At 38.5% G+C, this 18,664-nt stretch overlaps 1 protein-coding gene across 1 annotated transcript in view; it reads left to right on the top strand.

Annotated features, from left to right (window-relative positions):
* The first annotated feature begins 225 nt into the window (after positions 1-225).
* Positions 226-18,664, top strand: part of LGSN (lengsin, lens protein with glutamine synthetase domain) — a 28,410-nt gene continuing 9,971 nt past the window's right edge. The window contains exons 1-4 of the mRNA XM_047857708.1: positions 226-251; positions 3,916-3,982; positions 14,835-14,964; positions 15,697-15,894. Of these exons, the coding sequence (XP_047713664.1) occupies positions 226-251; positions 3,916-3,982; positions 14,835-14,964; positions 15,697-15,894 (421 nt within the window). The remainder of the gene's footprint in view (positions 252-3,915; positions 3,983-14,834; positions 14,965-15,696; positions 15,895-18,664) is intronic.

Genomic DNA, 18,664 nt, shown 5'->3' with positions numbered 1-18,664 from the left:
GTCATTCGACTCTTCTAGTGCATTTCCAGCATACTGTGCCTTGGGCATGACACATCAGAGTCTGGTGTTTATCTTTTATTACCTGCCAGACCCCTCTGGAAAAGAGCCTCAATGGAATTCATCATCTGCCGTGTTTGTTTCAGGTATACATATAAATACGTGTTGAACGCATTTGTTGGGGATTGTGGTTTCCAAAGTGGACTTAAATAAAAAAGTGTGAGATGGATGATGAAGGGGACCTTCTACAGGAGGTATGAAGTTAATGGTTAAAATGTTATTTACCAAAATACTGACAGCAAAGCTTTTTATTATTCTATGTGAACTATTTGAGTGCCAGTATGAATAAGGGCAGCATGATTATACTTGTTTTATGTCTGCTTCAGAGAAGTTGGTGAAGACACTCTCTCCTCTACTACACGTTGAGTTTATAAATATAATAAAAACTAAATTCAGAATTTGCATTAGGAAAGCTCATTTAGTTTGAATAATCATTGAAAATAACTTCACTAGGCACTGCATTTAAGAAGCATAAGGATGGTGTAGAATTCTTTTATGCATATTTTGGTTGTTTTTAAGAGCACAATCTTTGTTTTTCTCAAAGCTTTTGTCTCATAATAAAAATGCTTTGAGGTTAAGTGGCTAAAAGTGAGAACCCATTTTCAAATTATAATTGAAATGCATGGCATTTAAATAGTGATAGCCTCTCATCTGCTCTAGAATATATTAAAATACTCAGTTGTCAACATGTAGCACTTCTCACTAGTTTTTAATGGGTATGTACCCAACTTTTACTCTTGTATTTCTGACAGACCATTCTGAAAACTGAAAGGTAGACTGGGAGGTGCATTGTGGTCGAATCTTGGAGAATGTGGGTTTTCTTTAGATGGATTTAAGAAAATAAAATACAAGAAGCACATCTACTAAGTGCAAAGCATAGTGGTAGGACAATGCACTGTGTTTGAAATAGAGGCATAGAGAAAATAGACCTGATCCCCCCTCCTCCATCTAGTGGAGAAGACAGCTTGAAGGCTAAGGAAGAGTGGGGTCACTGCTACGTAGAATGAGTGTGAGCTGTGTGCTTTGGGATGGAGACAACAAATGCACTTTCCACAAGGAAACTGGGTAACAGTATGTGAAGAAGGGATTCACTGAATAGTAGCTGTGGCTCATCACACAGTGTCCTGTCATTGTCAGAGGTGTCAAATGATGGACACATTTAATAGAATGATTTTATCTGAAAGTAAATTTGGAGCTGAAAATAAATGATGACTTCGGGAAAGTAATTAGAATGCACATCATTACCTTTTTAAAAAATTTCTTTTAAGTTTTATTTATTTTGAGAAAGAAAGAGCATGAGCAGGGGAAGGGGGAGAGAGACAAGGAGGGAGAGAATCCCAAACAGGTTCTGCACTGTCAGTGTGGAGCCCAATTCAGGGCTCAAACCCAAGAACCGTGAGATCATGACCTGAGAAGAAATCAGGAGTCAGATGCTTAACCAACTGAGCCACACAGGTAACTCACTCACCTTTTCAAATATTGGCGTCTAACTATTCAACTTCTTCTTGGTCTAGGTTTTATTACACCTGAGCCTATGACAAAACTGTATTTCCCACCCCCAGCTGTATTCCCAGGTGGCCCAGCTTTTGTGAAAATCTTTAAGTGTCATAGTCTCCCAAGACCAGTCTAGACCAAATGTTGAGTATTCATTCACTCTTAGGAGAATGGAAAAACTAGCAATATGATTTTGAAGTACACAATTTTCATGGCAAGAGACAAACCCTGTATCTTGGGAAAAAGTTCTTTGATAACTTTGATAACTGGGACAGAACATTATATTTACTAGATGTAATAAAAGTGAGTGTTGGTGTCCACTTGACCCAACTCTCCTCTGAATAACCCCTGTAGTTACCCTGTGTAGGGTCATATTCTCAGGAAGAGAAAGAATATGGAAGGTGGGAGGGAGATGGTGTGTGACATTCTGTTTCTACTTAACTAATGTCTGGAAAAGGACAATGATTTTGTTCCATACCAGATGTTTTGGTAGCGTGAGCTGCAGCAGCATGAGGTTAACTGCAAAAAACACAGCAGCTGAACAAAGACTCGATGAATCAAAAGGGCAGATTGTGTGTGTGAAGAAACTCTCCCAGGTGGTTACTTCCCCAGCCTGAACAAATTTTTTGGTAGAATCTTCAGTGAAAATGAACAGTTATTAATCTTAGATCTGGTATTTCCCTAAAGAATATTTTACTGAGATTCTCTATTCAAAACAATGTCATAAAGTCGTGTGTTCAGCCAAATTCTCAGCAGCAGTGAACAGACAATAGATCAAAAACACATTCTTATTCCTGAAAGTAGACCCTATGGGTGTGTGAAGTTGCAAATTGATGGAAATGGCAGGACATCATAATAATTAAAAGCTATTTATCAAAACCTTGCGTGTGGTCCTGAGTTGGGTGATATGCCAAGCGAGTTGGGTAAGATCTGTTCTCTGCCCTGTAAATTATGCATCTGTGAGGTAGGCACAGAGGAAAACACCTGCACAGGTAGACACAAAGGGGTGATGCTTCCAGATTGCAGGACGAATGGACCCCATCTGGGTGAGACCAGAGGTTCATCCTACTCTGCAGCCTGTATCTTGTGTGTGTGTGTGTGTGTGTGTGTGTGTGTCTGTGTGTTGGGGCATTAAGTGCAGCTCTGTGGGAAGCTATGACTGACTTTCTAGAAGTAGGACTCAAGGCTAGAGATTTCCCTACTCCAACTTACCCTCTTTTCCCTGCTTTATGCTTGTCTGTGCAACTCTGTATAGACTTTCTGATTCTATTTTTATATTTTAAATATGTTTTGTCTCTTAAACATTCAGTTTTGTTTTTAGATTTCAAGGTTTTTAGTTCATTTTATGTTTATTTTTATTTACCTTGAATCTACCTCCCTTTAAGTACCTCTCTTGATGTTAAAAATTAGGTTTGTGTTTCACATACCTAATACACTCCCCGAAACCGGAATGCCTGTGTTTTCATCTTGGCTGTACTACCTACTAGCTGGGTGAGCTGGGGCAAAGTATTGGATTTTTCTGTGCTTCATTTGGACATTAATAGTACTGAATGGAAGAGATTTTGTGAGAGATTAAATGAGTTAATACAAGTCCAGGGCTTAGAATAGTGCTCAGAACTACTGAATGACAGCAGTTATTCATCATATGCACTTTACTATGTTGTAGATGACTAGCAGTGTTTCCCCTAAGTTTTCATTTTTATAGCCTTGAGGAGTTTTGCACTTTTTCTTTTACATGGTAGAACTTTATTTACCTTTTTTGGTAAACGTTTGTTTGTTTGTTTGTTTGTTTATGAGAGAGAGTGGGGGAGGGGCAGAGAGAGGGAGAAAGAGAATCCCAAGCAGGCTCCACACTATCAGCACAGAGCCCAACCTGGGGCTCCATCTCATGAACCGTGAGACCATGACCTGAACTGAAATCAAGAGTTAGACACTTAACTGGGTGAGCCACCCAGGTGCCCCTATTTGCCTTTCTACGTGATAATGATAACAATTACATGTGGCATACATTTATATAAATAAACACATATTGATCCACTTCTAGCCCATTAATGTTTTTCCAGGGGCAGTGACTAGAACTATATTTAGTATTCTAGCCATAAACACATCACATTGTTTTTAAAAGATGGAGCTCCTCCTGTCACATTGAAAATATTCTTTTTTGATGAGGCCCAATATTTTTATCTGCAGCGGCCTATTAGCTGATACCTTTGCTGACAGTTCTATAATGTTCTTGGATCTTATTTCACTCTATATTATAGAACTCATTACCATAAATATATATTATATACTACATGTATATTTAAATTTTTCTACAAATCTTCTCTCACCTTTGAAACATATTTGTTTTTATGCCCATCACAGAGACTGCAAAAATTACTTTGATCCTATTTACACGGATATTTTTAGAGACAAAATCTTCATTTCTCAGGTAAATATGGAAATTTATTTTTCAGTAAAAAAAGAAGGCCAGTACTAGCATCAAGCTCAGGAAATTGACCAAACTTTTTGTCCTTTATTATTTTAGCTTCATTTGTTTTTTAGCTTCATATTGTGAAAATAACATGGTGTTAGATGTTTATAAAATCATTTTTCCCCTCTCTAAAACTATTGACTCTGCACACTTTTCTCATATAGAATGTTGTGTTCAAGATTTTACCTGCAGAGGAGAGATTGGCTCTAGGCTTGGTTCTGCTGTTGCATATTTTGCCATCTTGTTGGGAATGGAAGTGAGATGCCGAGAACTTCACATCATTTACAGCGTAGGGGCAGCCAATAATTAACATTGTGGCCCTTCTTTCACATAGAGGCTTCCATAGAGAAACTATAATTTTTGGGCGGAGATGGATATATAGGTGGAACAGGGTTCCATCTAACCTACCAACTTGGATCTAGGTTATTTTACTGCAAAAGTGGTGAGAACTGGAAACTATCTGGGTGATCCCTGACAATTGACTATCCAACCCCACCACAAATGTGCTTGAGGATGACAAACCTGACATGTTTCCAAATAGCTCCTCCTATTTTTAGCCCATTATAGTTAAGTAAAATTCTGATTCTCTGTAACTTCCAAGGAATGTATCTGTAGTTACCTTTACCTTAGGTTTACCTCAAAAGACAGTGATGCTACTGAACTCTGTGTTAAAATGTGAAGTTAAAAAAAATCAACTTGAATTTCCTGCTGCCTTTTATATAAAACTGCTCAGCATTCTTAAAGGCAACATTTTTATTTTTCAATATTTTGTTGCTTGAGGGCACCTGGGTTGCTCATTTGGTTGAGCATCTCTTTAAAAAAAATTTTTTTTTAATGTTTATTTATTTTTGAGAGAGAGAGAGAGAGAGAGAGAGAGTGAACGAACGGGGGGAGCGGCAGAGAACGGGAGATACAGAATCTGAAGCATGCTCCAGGCTCCAAGCTGTCAGCCCAGAGCCCAGTGCAGGGCTCAGACTCAGGAATGGTAAGATCATGACCTGAGCTGAAGTAAGATGCTTAACCAACTGAGCCACCCAGGTGCCCCATCCAGCCCCTGACTCTTGATTTAGCTCAGGTCATGATCTCCTGGTTCGTGGGTTTGAGCCCCACAATTGGCTCTGTGTTGATAGCACAGAGCCTGCTTGGGATTCTGTCTCCCTCTATCTTTGCCCACCACCCCCACTTCTCATCCCCTTGCTTACTCTCTATCTCGCTCTCTCAAAACAACAACAACAACAGCAACAACAACAACAACTCATTATTTTGTTGTCTGTAAAGTTTGTAAATAAGAGGAAAAAATGAAAGAAGAATTTCAAACCACACGTTTGGATTCTGCTATTTTCTAGGTGTGAAGTCAGGGGGGTAGTTACTATAACTTTCAAAGACTCAGCTGTTGCATCAGCAAGATGGTTCTAGGGGCACCTTCCTCATTCATATAATATACTTACACCACTTTCTATCACATATTATATTTATGTTCCATGGAACAAGTAGCTTTATTTCTCCTATGGCATCCTCCTATCTTTATTTCTCCTATGGCATCCAAACCAGTGACTGGCCTCTTCTAGATAGTCACTAAGTACTTGTTGAGTAAATGAATGAATTTCATACAAAGAGGGTGGCTCCAGTAAGTCTCCTGTCAACAAGGTGTATAAATGTACTATATCTATTCTTTTCAGTTTCTATTTTTGATATATTTCAAAATGTGCATAGTCTCAATCAGTACTGACACATTAAGTCATTACTAGAAACAATTATTAAAGAACTTATGTTAGAAGATGAGCCATTATAAGAGTTATTTGGAGTGGTAAGAAATGACTTTCCGAAAATATTTGCTTGTCAAAAAATCTAAAGTTTAGAGGAGAACAGAGGACTCTTACTGTTTTTAAAATTTTCCATTTTATTTCATGAGCTTCTGACCTTTGAGTTTTTGCAATGAGGATTATTGCATTTGTAATAAAGAACATTGTAACAAAAGTCTCCAGAGATCCATGTATTCAGATGGAACCTCCTAAAATGCAATACAGCTTAAGGATTAAAATTATTTAAAAAATATATAGATGAAGAATTAGCGTTGGAAATAAGTAGATCTGTGGGTAATGTCTCCTTAAGAATGTCTTATTTTCTTTAAGTTGGGAAATGGTGGTCATTTGGGTCTTTGTCCTTAATGATATCAGGGACTCTAATTTAGGGTAAGACTACAGTGACTTTGCAGAAACAGTTTGGTTGAAGGAGTGAATCACTTAGTAGACCATAAAGAAGTGTTCTAGGTTTCCAAATAAGTTTCCAAAGGATGCTTATTTATCTGGTTGGTGAGTCAGAGAACTAAAGAGGCAAATACTTTGGACAGGTCTTGAGTAAGACAGGGAACAGATCAGAACTGAAGAAAATATATCTAATGACCAAGACAATAGAAAGCATGTGTTTTATAATTTTCTTTCTTTTTTATTTTCTTTTTTATTGTTCCTTAATGTTTAGAAAATTCTTTTGAAATATTAGCATGTTTTAGTTATGCTATGGGGAAAAATAGGAAATAAGATTTTGTGTATGTCTTAAAGGACATAATCATAACCTTGAAGATAAGGTGTGGCTTTGAGGATAAATACAGTGAGGAAAACCCTAAAGGAAAGGTGGAATTAATGGGGTGAAGGGACAGAGTCACTGCAGAGCAGCTCCCCAGCAGGGATTCCTTTCTCTTAGCTCACCTTGAGAAAACTGAGGGAATCCAGTAACATTTTATCTAGGAAAAGTGTTTTGATTACATCAACCCATTCATTCTAATGGATATCCAAAGATTTCATTTTAAATCACTTGTGAAGGAGAGATCTGAGTTGAAGTTCCCTTCTGGCCTTATATTCCAACAAAGTAGGCCTTGGTTGCCATTCACTGATTAGAAAATATTTACTCAATTCCTATTTTATTCTAGTCAATATATTCGGCACAAGGATACATATAAAATGCCACCTTCTAAGACTCTCCAGTCCTTGGACTAGGTTCCCCTTGTCGGTCTTTCCTGGTTTCATTTCCCATTTCATCTCTCTTGGATTCCATATCTCATTATTTTAGTCTTTCTTGCCAGTATCCTTAACTTATTTTTGTTATTGTCTTCCTAAGTTTGTATCTTCACAAAACCTCAATCCTGGAAGAATTTTATGGAGGAAAAATAATTTACCTGTACAGATTGATGCCACTATAACTTAAAAATCTCCCATTTCTGTGGGGCACTCGGCACTTTTGTTTCCTGAGTTGGCTTTTTTGAATTCTCTGCTGTGGCAATGTCAACCATTTCCATTTTTCTTAAACCTCTAGTCTTGCATTCTAATACTGTCTGTGCATCTCCCACCCAGAGAAGAAAATTGGAAACTTCATAACTGGCTACCTTTCTTATCCAGAATAGACAAGAAAGAACAAATGTTTAAAATTAGTTTTGCATCCAGATTCTGCCACTTCCTGGGTGAACTTAATTGTCATGAGGCACAATTATGTTACCTGAATAGCCCTCATTAGATGTTGACAATTCCCTTCTTCCCCTCCTCCTCTTAATTTCCCTTTCCTCCTTAATTTTTTTTTCTTCTCTCTTCCAACATTCTATCTTCCTTTCTTCCTCTTATAGAGGAAGATATATTAAAGTTAAACCTTTCATTTCAACTCTAGTTTCCATCTTTTCTGCCCTTTCAGGGACCTTGCTTTATCCTTCTTCTCCCTTCAACATCTTTTTTATTAACTCCTTTCATTAAGCATTTAAATATGTGTAAGCCGTTCTTCCTGAAAGCAACATACGCTTTTCTTAGACCCTTCAGCACTTCTCCAGTGGTCAAAGTCTCTGTCTCTTTCTCTTGTTATTTTTGAGGTGTATTTTCTGACTGTCTCCGCTTGATAGTAGAGAATATTTCTGTTGTGTTTGTAGTGTGTGGACCTTGGACTAAGCATCTCTCATTCCCTCCTCAACTCTTTGGTGTCCACCTTCTTCCGCTGAACCTGCCTTTACCAATGCCTCTAGTGACTCGAGTTGTAAAACACAATGGACTAGCCTTTTTTCCTTTTTTCTTGTTTTTGATAATATGGAAGATGTACATTTATACAACGTATGTTTTTTTTAATATAATTTATTGTCAAATCGTCTTACATACAACACCCAGCGCTCATCCCAACAAGTGCCCTCCTCAATGCCCATCACACTTTTCCCTTCTCCCCTACCTCCCCATCCACCCTCAGTTTGTTCTCTGTATTTAAGAGTCTCTTGTGGTTTGGCTCCGTCTCTGTTTGAAACTTTTTTTCCCACCTACCCTTCCCCCATGGACTTCTGTTAAGTTTCTCAAGATCCACATATGAGTAAAAATATATGATATCTGTCCTCTGACTGAATTATTTCACTCAGCATAATACCTTCCAGTTCCATCCACATTGTTTCAAATGGCATGATTTTATTCTTTTTCAACAATGGACTATTTATCATTTCAGTAGTAGGCCTACTGGTACTCCCTTCTTTTAATACAGCTTTTATTTCTTGCTATCAATGAAACCACTCTGTCCCAACTTTTTCTTTCACCTTCTTGTCATTTTTTTTTTTTCTCTGATTACTTTTTGGGATTCCATTTCTTTGTTTACTTATTAAGTGTTGTCCTTTTTCAGCTCTAGCTTAGTCCTCTTATTTTCTCAGTCTCTGCTCTTTCTCTTAATGGTTTAGCCACTTTCAGGGCTATGCTCTTTACTTCCATTTTATCTCTTGGATTCTGACCCCTGCTTGCTGTAGGCCTTCAGAAGACACAGTCATCATAGGGTCCATATGTTCACAAAACAACCCAGCAACTCCTGTCTCAGGTCTCCTCCTCATCCTGGGATCTCTAGTCAGAAACCTATCACCTTTGACCCTCTGTCTCTTGCACCTCCTATATCAAGTCAATCACCAAATTGTTAAGTCTACCTCCCAAATATATCTGTAGTATGTTCATTTTCCCCATCCCTACAGCCATTGCCATAATCAGATCAACATAATCTCTACCCTAGTTTGCCCAAGTGGATATTGAGGCTATAAGTACTTCCTTGGTTTATAGTGGCAGTGGTTCTTAATTCTAGAAGGGATGCCTAAATATATCCTTGGCACTTAAGGAACCCCAAAAACTAATTTTTGCCTTGTGGTTTGGAGAGAAAAGTATACAAATGGAAGGAAGCTACTTTAATGATACTGAGAATTATTTTACAAAGCAGAGATTTTTAAGAGAAGGCTGAATATTTTACCAATTGTGATGAAGAAGACAATAATTGATTACAAAATTTGATAAGGGATCTGCTTTCACTGAGGATTTAAAAAAAATCAGCCATCTTTGAATGGAGTGGCTACAGCAAATTGTCCAGGGGGTTAATTTTGAGCTGTGACCAGAAGAGTAGATTACATTTCCTTAGGACAGGCTAGAAAACCAATGAGCGTAGGAAAAAAGAAATCAGTGTGGGACAGAGGAATGATAAAATTAGTTTTGAATGGGTGGAGATAAAGTTTGTGTGTACAAATGGCCAGCTATGGAGTCTGGAGCATTGGTGAGAGACTGGCCTCTGCAGGGCCTCAGAGAATACTAATCTGAATTTTTCTTAAAGGTGGGGGAAAACTGGATGCAACCTAAGCAGAGAAATAGTAATACCAACATTGTGATTTAAAGAAGGACCATGGGCCATAGTGTGGAGGATGGGTAAAAATGGAGAATGCAGGGAGGACATTTTGGTAACTGTTGTGGTAATCCAGGTGACAAAGATAGGAAATGGAAGCACTCATTTTAAATGGTGAACTCACTGAACAGAATGGCCACAATCTGTTCCACTCTTCCTACTTCACTGTGCTCTGCTTTCAAGTGTTTGCTATTATAAAAAAAGTGACCCTGGACATGCATGACTTTATATTTTGTATCATTTTCTTAGAACAAATTGTTAGAAGTAGAACTAGTAGTTAATGGGTATGGATGGTTTTAGATTCATTGATGTAAGTTTGTGATGTGTCTTTGAAGTATCTCTTCTGTAAATATTTTGAATACATTTTCCTCCCTTTTTCTTTGAAGAGCACACTTTAAGGAAGCTGAAGGCATACTCTTTTCTCCCTGACATATTCTTTTAAATTTGATAATCATTGATACTTTTTTCTCCTTTTTTCTTTTCTTCTAAATTATTTTAACGTTTAATTATTTTTGAAAGAGAGAGAGAGAGAAAGAGTGTGAGTGGGGGAGGGGCAGAGAGAGACACACACACAGAATCTGAAGCAGGCTCCAGGCTTCAAAGCTGTCAGTGCAGAGACCTATGTGGGGCTTGAACTCAAACTGCGAGATCATGACCTGAGCTGAAGTCAGATGCTTAACTGACTGAGCCACCCGGCACCCCTCATTATTTCTTTAAAAAAAAAGTTTATTTATTTTTGAGAGAGAGAGCAAGGAGGGGAGGGGCAGAGAGAAAGAGGGAGACAGAATCCCAAACAGGCTCTGCATTGTCAGTGCAGAGTTGGCCGTGGGGCTTGAACCCACCAACTGTAAGATCACAACCTGAGCGGAAACCAAGAATCAGACGCTTAGCTGACTGAGCCACTCAGGTGCCTCTCCCATTATTTCTCACAGAGGTTAAAACTTGATGAGATTTGTTTTTGGCTTGCTTTCTTTTTCTTGCACCCCATCATTAATGAAGTCAGAGTGTTTGGTAAATGCATTCGTGATTATACCTCAGACTCTAGCCAGTATACAGGAGACAAAACAATGATTTTTAAAGTATTGATATTAAAAAAGTAGCTGTTAGAGAAAATTGAAAGTAAATGAATAAAATCAGTGATATTTAGAATCTAAATAACACTGGTTAATACATTGAAGGGAAACTTATTAGGTCAAATGAGGGTCTAAATTTAATGCTTGGCACAATCCCTTTAGGTTAAGCCTCTTTTAGTTAATTTGATCAAGCCACTGGGTTGAAATGCAAAATGATAAACTTTTATTAAGCCATAAAACAACTTTCAAAAGCAACAATGTGATGAGAGAAACATGAATTATGAAAATTCTTGTAATATGAAAACTTCTTTGAGGCCAGTCCCATGTATGAGACAAAGGAGTCCTCTAATGGAATGATAGCAGAAACATTTCTGAAGTGGGAAAAGCCTCTCTGTTGGGAATGTCAAATCAAGTCAGGATCAACCTACTGTAGTGGAATTTTGAGACTGTCTAAGCTAAGCATGAATTGGATTTGCATATTTATGTCATGTGATCCAAATTAAATTGTGTATCTGTGCTTGTGCTCCCGGTTCTTCCAACCTGCCTCACCTCACCTCTCTCTATCTTCAGCGTATGTATCCCTTCTTCTTTTAAAGCCTGGCCTATGGGGCGCCTGGGTGGCGCAGTCGGTTAAGCGTCCGACTTCAGCCAGGTCAGGATCTCGCGGTCCGAGTTCGAGCCCCGCGTCGGCTCTGGGCTGATGGCTCAGAGCCTGGAGCCTGTTTCCGATTCTGTGTCTCCCTCTCTCTCTCTGGCCCTCCCCCGTTCATGCTCTGTCTCTCTCTGTCCCAAAAAATAAACGTTGAAAAAAAAAATTAAAAAAAAAAAAAAAAAAGCCTGGCCTAGTTTCCCTGGCTGTGTGGAGACTGTTTATAAAATATTCTGCCTATTTAATAATAGTAGTACTACAGAGTCCAGGCATGAGTATATTCTCGGAACTCTCCCCGAGAATCCTCACATTGCTTGGCATACCCTCACCTCTCTGAGAAGTTCCCCTAGTTTATTGTTCAGAATCTAGAGCTGTTCAGATAAAGGATTAGGGCCTGACTCAGTGAGAGCCATCTCCCAAGAGCCAGGGGCCCAGGAGGTAACCTAGAATGAGGTATCTTTCCCACAGACAACCCCAGTAATGCAGGGTGCCTAGGGAATAATAATAGGGATTAAAGTCTGTTTCAGTGCTTACTACATACATCAGGCACTGCTTGTCCAACATAATGGTGCAACCAGGAGATCTGTAAATTGGAACTATATTGCTGAATGTCTGACAGATCAAGAAAAGTTTCTAAACTAGTTGGTAAACAGGTGCTGATAAGAGTCCCTTAAGGCTCCCCCAACCCCCCTAACTTCTGTAGCTAACCTACTCTTCCTCTTGGGCTTTTGGAACTTTCATGATCCATCACCTAAAGAGTTAACATCTCACCCTGCAGGGGCCCTCTAGAACCAGCAATGACGCTTCCCAGCAGCCCAGCAATGATGCAGGGGTATTCTGGTGGTGTTCATTAAGGATGCATTAAGTATTTGTAATCTGGAGTCAATGTCTGGGTTCAAACCTTAGCTTTACCAATTATGAGAAATGTGATTTTGAGCTAGTTAATTAGTATTCCTTTGACTCAGTTGATAATATATTTATTGCAAGGGGTTGTTTTGAGACTAAATGAATTAATACGTGCAAAGCATTTAGAAGAGATGTGACATATAGTAGTTACAATAAAAGTATTTTTTATTTTTTATTAGCTGTAGTAACAGTTAGATGTTTTGATCATCATGTCTCAGGACCACATTAAATACCAACGTTAGGGAAGAGATACACCGTCACCGCTGCTCTCATTGTGCTGGAGGCCTCCAGAACTGCATATTCTGAGCAGCATTCCAGTCTTTTTGAGACCTGGCTGTGTAGTAGTTGAGAAACTTTCTTTTCTTCTTTACTTCCTACCTTATACTTTGAATTAATTGCCAACATTTAAAAAGCATAAAATTTCACAGGTGACTCTTATTAAAATGAACTTTCTCTAAATGGGCGTCTCTGGCATTTGGGAAGCAGAATGGCATTTTGGCAATTGGAAGATGTGTTTGTAAACTACATCTCTCACTCCCTCTTGAGGCCTTGGCAAATTATTCTGGGTCTCACTTTTCTCATTTGTAAAATGGAGATTCTATTACTGTGAGGGTTATGCTGAGAAATGTGCCTGACAAACGGCTCGATTTTAGCACACTACTATTCAATTGCAGGTTATAGTTTAAAGCTGAAGGAAATCTTAAAGTCTATCTCATTTGATTCCTTCTATCTGTATATGAGGGATACCTAATGGGTCAACTAACACAAATGTTAGTCTGCTCAATTTTCTTTCATATTTACATACCTGACCAACTATTTCCTTGTCTACACAAGACTTCTTAATAAAGCTAGTCATGTATTTATAGAAACATTTACCAAAAGTACAATTATATGATGTATATTTCTGGCAATGCAATTTTAGAAATGTTGAATACGCACAATAAAGTCAGGATATCACTGTCAGAATTCTTTCACAAGTGTATTGGAAAATATGTAAATAAAATGATAAACTGCTAGGAAAAATTAAACTTGTATACCTCACAATAAGTATCACATCATTCAAATATAAAATTGTCTGGAGTAGAGGGGACCACAATTTTCTAAGATATGAAATTTTACTTTTATTTTATTTTATTTTATTTTATTTTATTTTATTTTATTTATTTTTAAAAAAATGTTTATTTTTGAGAGAGCACAAGTGGAGGAGGGACAGAGGATCTGAAGCAGGCTCCCCGCCGACAGCAGGGAGCCCCATGTGGGGGAACTCATGAACCTAGAGATCAGGACATGAGCTGAAGTCGGATGATGCTCAACCAACTGATCCACCCAGGCGCCCCTAAGATGTGAAATTTTAAAATGGCAAAAAAGATTGTATCCTATGAAATATACCTTTTAAAAGGTAGTAACAATAATAACAATGTGTCCTGATTACATATAAACACCAACAAGTTGAATTCTGTTTTCTTCTTTTAGCTTTTGGAGGCTGAACTGGTCTTATTGACAAATGTGTACAGCTGTTCCCCAGATAACTTGCTCCCAGATACAGAATCTTTCAGAATCTGCTCTTCAAAAAGACAATAGCTCAAAACATTTTAGACTATAGTTTTTGACCCTGAACCTGCCACTTATTTCTCCCTTCACACTACAATGAGGAGTTTGTAAAAAAAAAAAAAAAAAAAAAACATAAAAAATACTAATGTCTGCTTTTTTTCTTATTTTTTTTTTTTTAATGTTACCTTTCATGTCCTGGGACTGCAGGGGTGATTCTGCCCACTGTTGGCGCAGAGATGCCCGAGCTCTTCCCCCTTCAGCCCCTGCTTCACTGCCCAGCTCCTTGCTGGGAATAGCCCTTGACAGGTCTATTGAAGAATTCTGTCAAGGATTAGAACTTGATTGTAAAAGTGAAGTTATTTTGTTTTAAAATATTTTTCTTTACATTTTCCCAAGCTATAAAACTGTTCTGAGTATAACATTTGTTTTACCCATAGAAACTAATATGTACAAATGCAACTGAATTTTTTATTTTATTTTTTATATTTTAATTTACTTTTGAAGTAAAGTAAATATTGATGCAGTAAGGCTGAGGGTAAGAGAAAAGAAAGAATAGAATCTAATTCTTTGGGTACTTGTGCTTTTGGTCAAAAGGTTAGAGATCCAAAAAAAGATAGAAATCATAAAAAGAGGATTTTACGCTTAAATGGGTTTAGGCATGGATAATATAAAATATCCCAGAGTAAAAAATAAAGATTAAAATCTTGACTAGTTGGACAAGATCCCAATTTATTTAATTATATTTCTGTACCAGGTATAAAAGGGGTACAGAATATCCAGCCTGTAAGCAGAATATTGGGCTTGTTAATTTTGAATTATTCAAGTGACAGAAGTGACAAAATTTACCTCATTATAAAAGTCTCTTACATTCACTTTAAAGCTTAAGTATCCAGTCACCATGCTTTCCTGACATCCAGATTTAGTTGTGTGCACGATCTGTTATCTGGTTTTTGTTTATTAATTATTACAGGACACGAGAGATGAAGGTAATGAGACTGAAGCCAACAGGATGAGTAAATTAAGAAGAACAAGAAAGAAAGTTACTAAACAACATCTATTTTCAACTGAAGTAGGAGAAATGGATATATCCAACTCAAAAGGTAACTTAGTTACTCTTATCCCTCAGGAATATGATGTCAATTGCAATCTCTATTTAGTTCTCCTTTTTACAAAACCTTTTCTTTTCATCCAAGGGAGAAACAAAAACAAAGAAATGAAATTTAGTTCTACATAGGCAACACAAAAGATAGCAAATATAAGGGTATAACGAAACTATATAAAAATAACCAATCAAAATATTTAGAATGTAAAGGGAGCAGAACTAGGTTGATAGTGGGGCAAAAAGAAGACAACAGAGAGAACATATGCATAAGCAGGGAAGCACATTTCTGCTCTGAGATTGATTGCAAAGATCATTGCCAAGGATTTGGGAGGCCACAATAAAGATGTGGAACAAGTTTTCATGCCACATGCTGGGATTTCAACCAAACTCAATAGATCTGAAACAGTGCTGAAACTAGGAGTTAATCTGGGCAAGAGATGCAATCCAGGGACAGTGGTGTTCCAAGGCAGGGGCACAGGGATGGCTGGTACATAGTAACAATAAAAAGCAAGCAGGGTGCTCATCGATTTTATTATTGCTTTAAAATTTTCTGCAGACCATGTGCCCCCTATGGCCTGCAACCGGTGCAGACCTTTCCCCTTGCCCCTCGTTCGGTATGTCACTGCCCAGGAATAAATTATTTTCTCAAAGATTCCTCTCCATATCATGTTAAAAGACGGTTGAAAACCAAGGCAGTGTGTGTTTTAACATTTTTTCTTTATTATTAAAGAAAGGATCAGATACCAAATGGTGTGCCACAAGTTGGGGGATATGAGCAAACCAGTTGTGGGACCTGGCTCTGCAGACTCTCATCTGTCACAAGATGACAAGGACTCTGAGAATCAGACAACAGTGATAAAACCCTCCCGCCTCAAAACATCAGCCAGTGCTCCTTGTAGCGAATTTAACACAAACTCCAGCCATTCTGGTAAGGACTGGGAAACAAACTCACGTGTCATTCTAGCCACTGCCCCAAAATTTGTATTTGAAATAGAAATAATGTGGCCTTCAACAGGCACATGAAAAGATGCTCAACGTCGCTCCTCACCAGGGAAATACAAATCAAAACCACACTCAGATATCACCTCACGCCAGTCAGAGTGGCCAAAATGAACAAATCAGGAGACTATAGATGCTGGAGAGGATGTGGAGAAACGGGAACCCTCTTGCACTGTTGGTGGGAATGCAAATTGGTGCAGCCGCTCTGGAAAGCAGTGTGGAGGTTCCTCAGAAAATTAAAAATAGACCTACCCTATGACCCAGCAATAGCACTGCTAGGAATTTACCCAAGGGATACAGGAGTACTGATGCATAGGGGCACTTGTACCCCAATGTTTATAGCAGCACTCTCAACAATAGCCAAATTATGGAAAGAGCCTAAATGTCCATCAACTGATGAATGGATAAAGAAATTGTGGTTTATATACACAATGGAGTACTACGTGGCAATGAGAAGGAATGAAATATGGCCCTTTGTAGCAACGTGGCTGGAACTGGAGAGTGTTATGCTAAGTGAAATAAGCCATACAGAGAAAGACAGATATAATATGGTTTCACTCTTATGTGGATCCTGAGAAACTTAACAGAAACCCACGGGGGAGGGGAAGGAAAAAAAAAAAAAAAGAGGTTAGAGTGGGAGAGAGCCAAAGCATAAGAGACTCTTAAAAACTGAGAACAAACTGAGGGTTGATGGGGGGTGGGAGGTAGGAGAGAGTGGGTGATGGGTATTGAGGAGAGCACCTTTTGGGATGAGCACTGGGTGTTATATGGAAACCATTTTGACAATAAATTTCATATATTGAAAAAAAAAAAAAAGAAATAATGTGGCCTTGATTGAGGAACACTAGTCTCGGAGTCATCGAAGAATTTATATACCTATCATTTATAAAAGACTTTATAGTTTTCTTTAACCACTAGGCTGCTCATCAAGAAAATGGCAGGGTTGCAATGGTTGATCTTTCTAGTCTTTTTTTTAAAGTGAAATTCTTCTATTTTAAGTTTCTGGCTTATTAATAGCTATATAAGTATTTTGGTCTATCTGTGTATGGGTTAAAAATCTCTGGGATCCAAGTGACAGAAACTAGTTAAAATGAAATATTGGGGCACCTGGGTGGCTCAGTCGGTTGAGTGTCCGACTTTGGCTCAGGTCATGATCTCACAGTCTGTGAGTTCGAGCCCGTGTTGGACTCTGTGCTGAGCTTAGAGCTTGGAGCCTGCTTCAGATTCTGTGTCTCCTTCTCTCTCTGTCCCTCCCCCTACCTCATGCTCTGTCTCTCTCTGTCTCTGAAAAATGAATAATCCTTAAACAAATTTAAAAAAATGAAATATTTATTCCATAAAGGAATCCCTGATAAGAAGGTTGAACAAACAAGGTTTGAAAAGACAGAAATATGACAGGGTGTGAAGTTAGGTTTCCACCGTCGTTACTGACACCAATTGCAAGTTTGAGAATTCCCCAAGACTAATCCTAGTTTTGATAATTTTCTATAAGGACTCACAGAACTCATTGAAAACTATTATACTCAAGAATACAGTGAAAGAATACAGATTAAAATCAGCCAAGGGAAGAGACCCAGCAGGGAGAGTCCAGGAAAGTTCGAAGCATGGTGCCTCCACTTGTCTTCTCCCAGTGGAGTCATGGACAGAACCACTCTTCTGACAATGATGTGTGACAATATGTATGGAGTATTGCCAACCAGGGAAGCTTACCTGAGTCTTGGTCTCCAGAGTCTTTACTGGAGCTCCATAGCGGGGTTCCATGTGGCAGACCTCCGTCTCCAGCTTCTCTGGGGGGTCAAGCTGATACAACATGACTCAAAGCTCCCATGAAAAATGACATTATTAGATTTTCTAGTGTGGCCCAGAGATCACAAACAAAGACACTCTCATTAGGCGGGGTGTTCCAAAGTCTTAGAGATTATCTTCCAGGAGCCAAGGGTAAGGAGGTCTCCTTTGGTAAGGTTAAATTCTTTACTACACACAGGTCCTAAGGAGGAACTAGAGCCTGAGAAGTGAATGCTATCAGGACTCCATATGTATTAGTTTTCCATTGCCACCATCACGGATTACCACACATTTAGTAACTTAAAAGAATACAATTCATTACCTTATAGTTCTGTATGCCAGAAGTCAGGGTTGTCTCAGCTGGTTTCTCTGATTCAGATTTTGCAAGGTTGAAGTCAAGGTGTTGTCCATCTGGATTCTTATCCATCTGGATTCTTATCCAGGTTGAAGTCAAGGTGTTGTCCATCTGGATTCTTATCCAGCGATTCTTATCCAGCGATTCCAGGGAGTTCATTCAGATGGTTGGGAGAATCCATTTCCTTGGGGTTGTAGGATTGAGGTTTATGTTTCCTTGCTGGCTGTCACCTGGAGTGGCCCTTGCCTTCTGGAAGCCTCTGTGTGGTCCTGTGTCTTGGGACCAAGACAATCAGTCAAATCCTTCTCACGTTTGGAACCTCTCCAAATTCTCCTTCTTCTACATCTCTTTTCTCCTTACAGCTGGAGAAAGTTCTCTGCTTTTAAGAACTCACTTGGATAATCCAAGACAATATCCCAATTTTAAGGTTTATAGCCTTAATTGCCTGCAGTTTAACATATTCTTTAGGTTTCAGGACTTAGCATGTGAACATATTTGTGAGGTAGCTCTGCCCACGGTGGCATTTCTCATCTCTGCATTTCTTTGTGCGTTGGCTTTG

Source organism: Prionailurus viverrinus, chromosome B2 (assembly GCF_022837055.1).
Source record: "Prionailurus viverrinus isolate Anna chromosome B2, UM_Priviv_1.0, whole genome shotgun sequence".
NCBI lineage: Eukaryota > Metazoa > Chordata > Mammalia > Carnivora > Felidae > Prionailurus > Prionailurus viverrinus.
The sequence above is the reverse complement of the archived record's forward strand: the minus strand, read 5'-3'. Positions and strand labels throughout refer to the sequence as shown.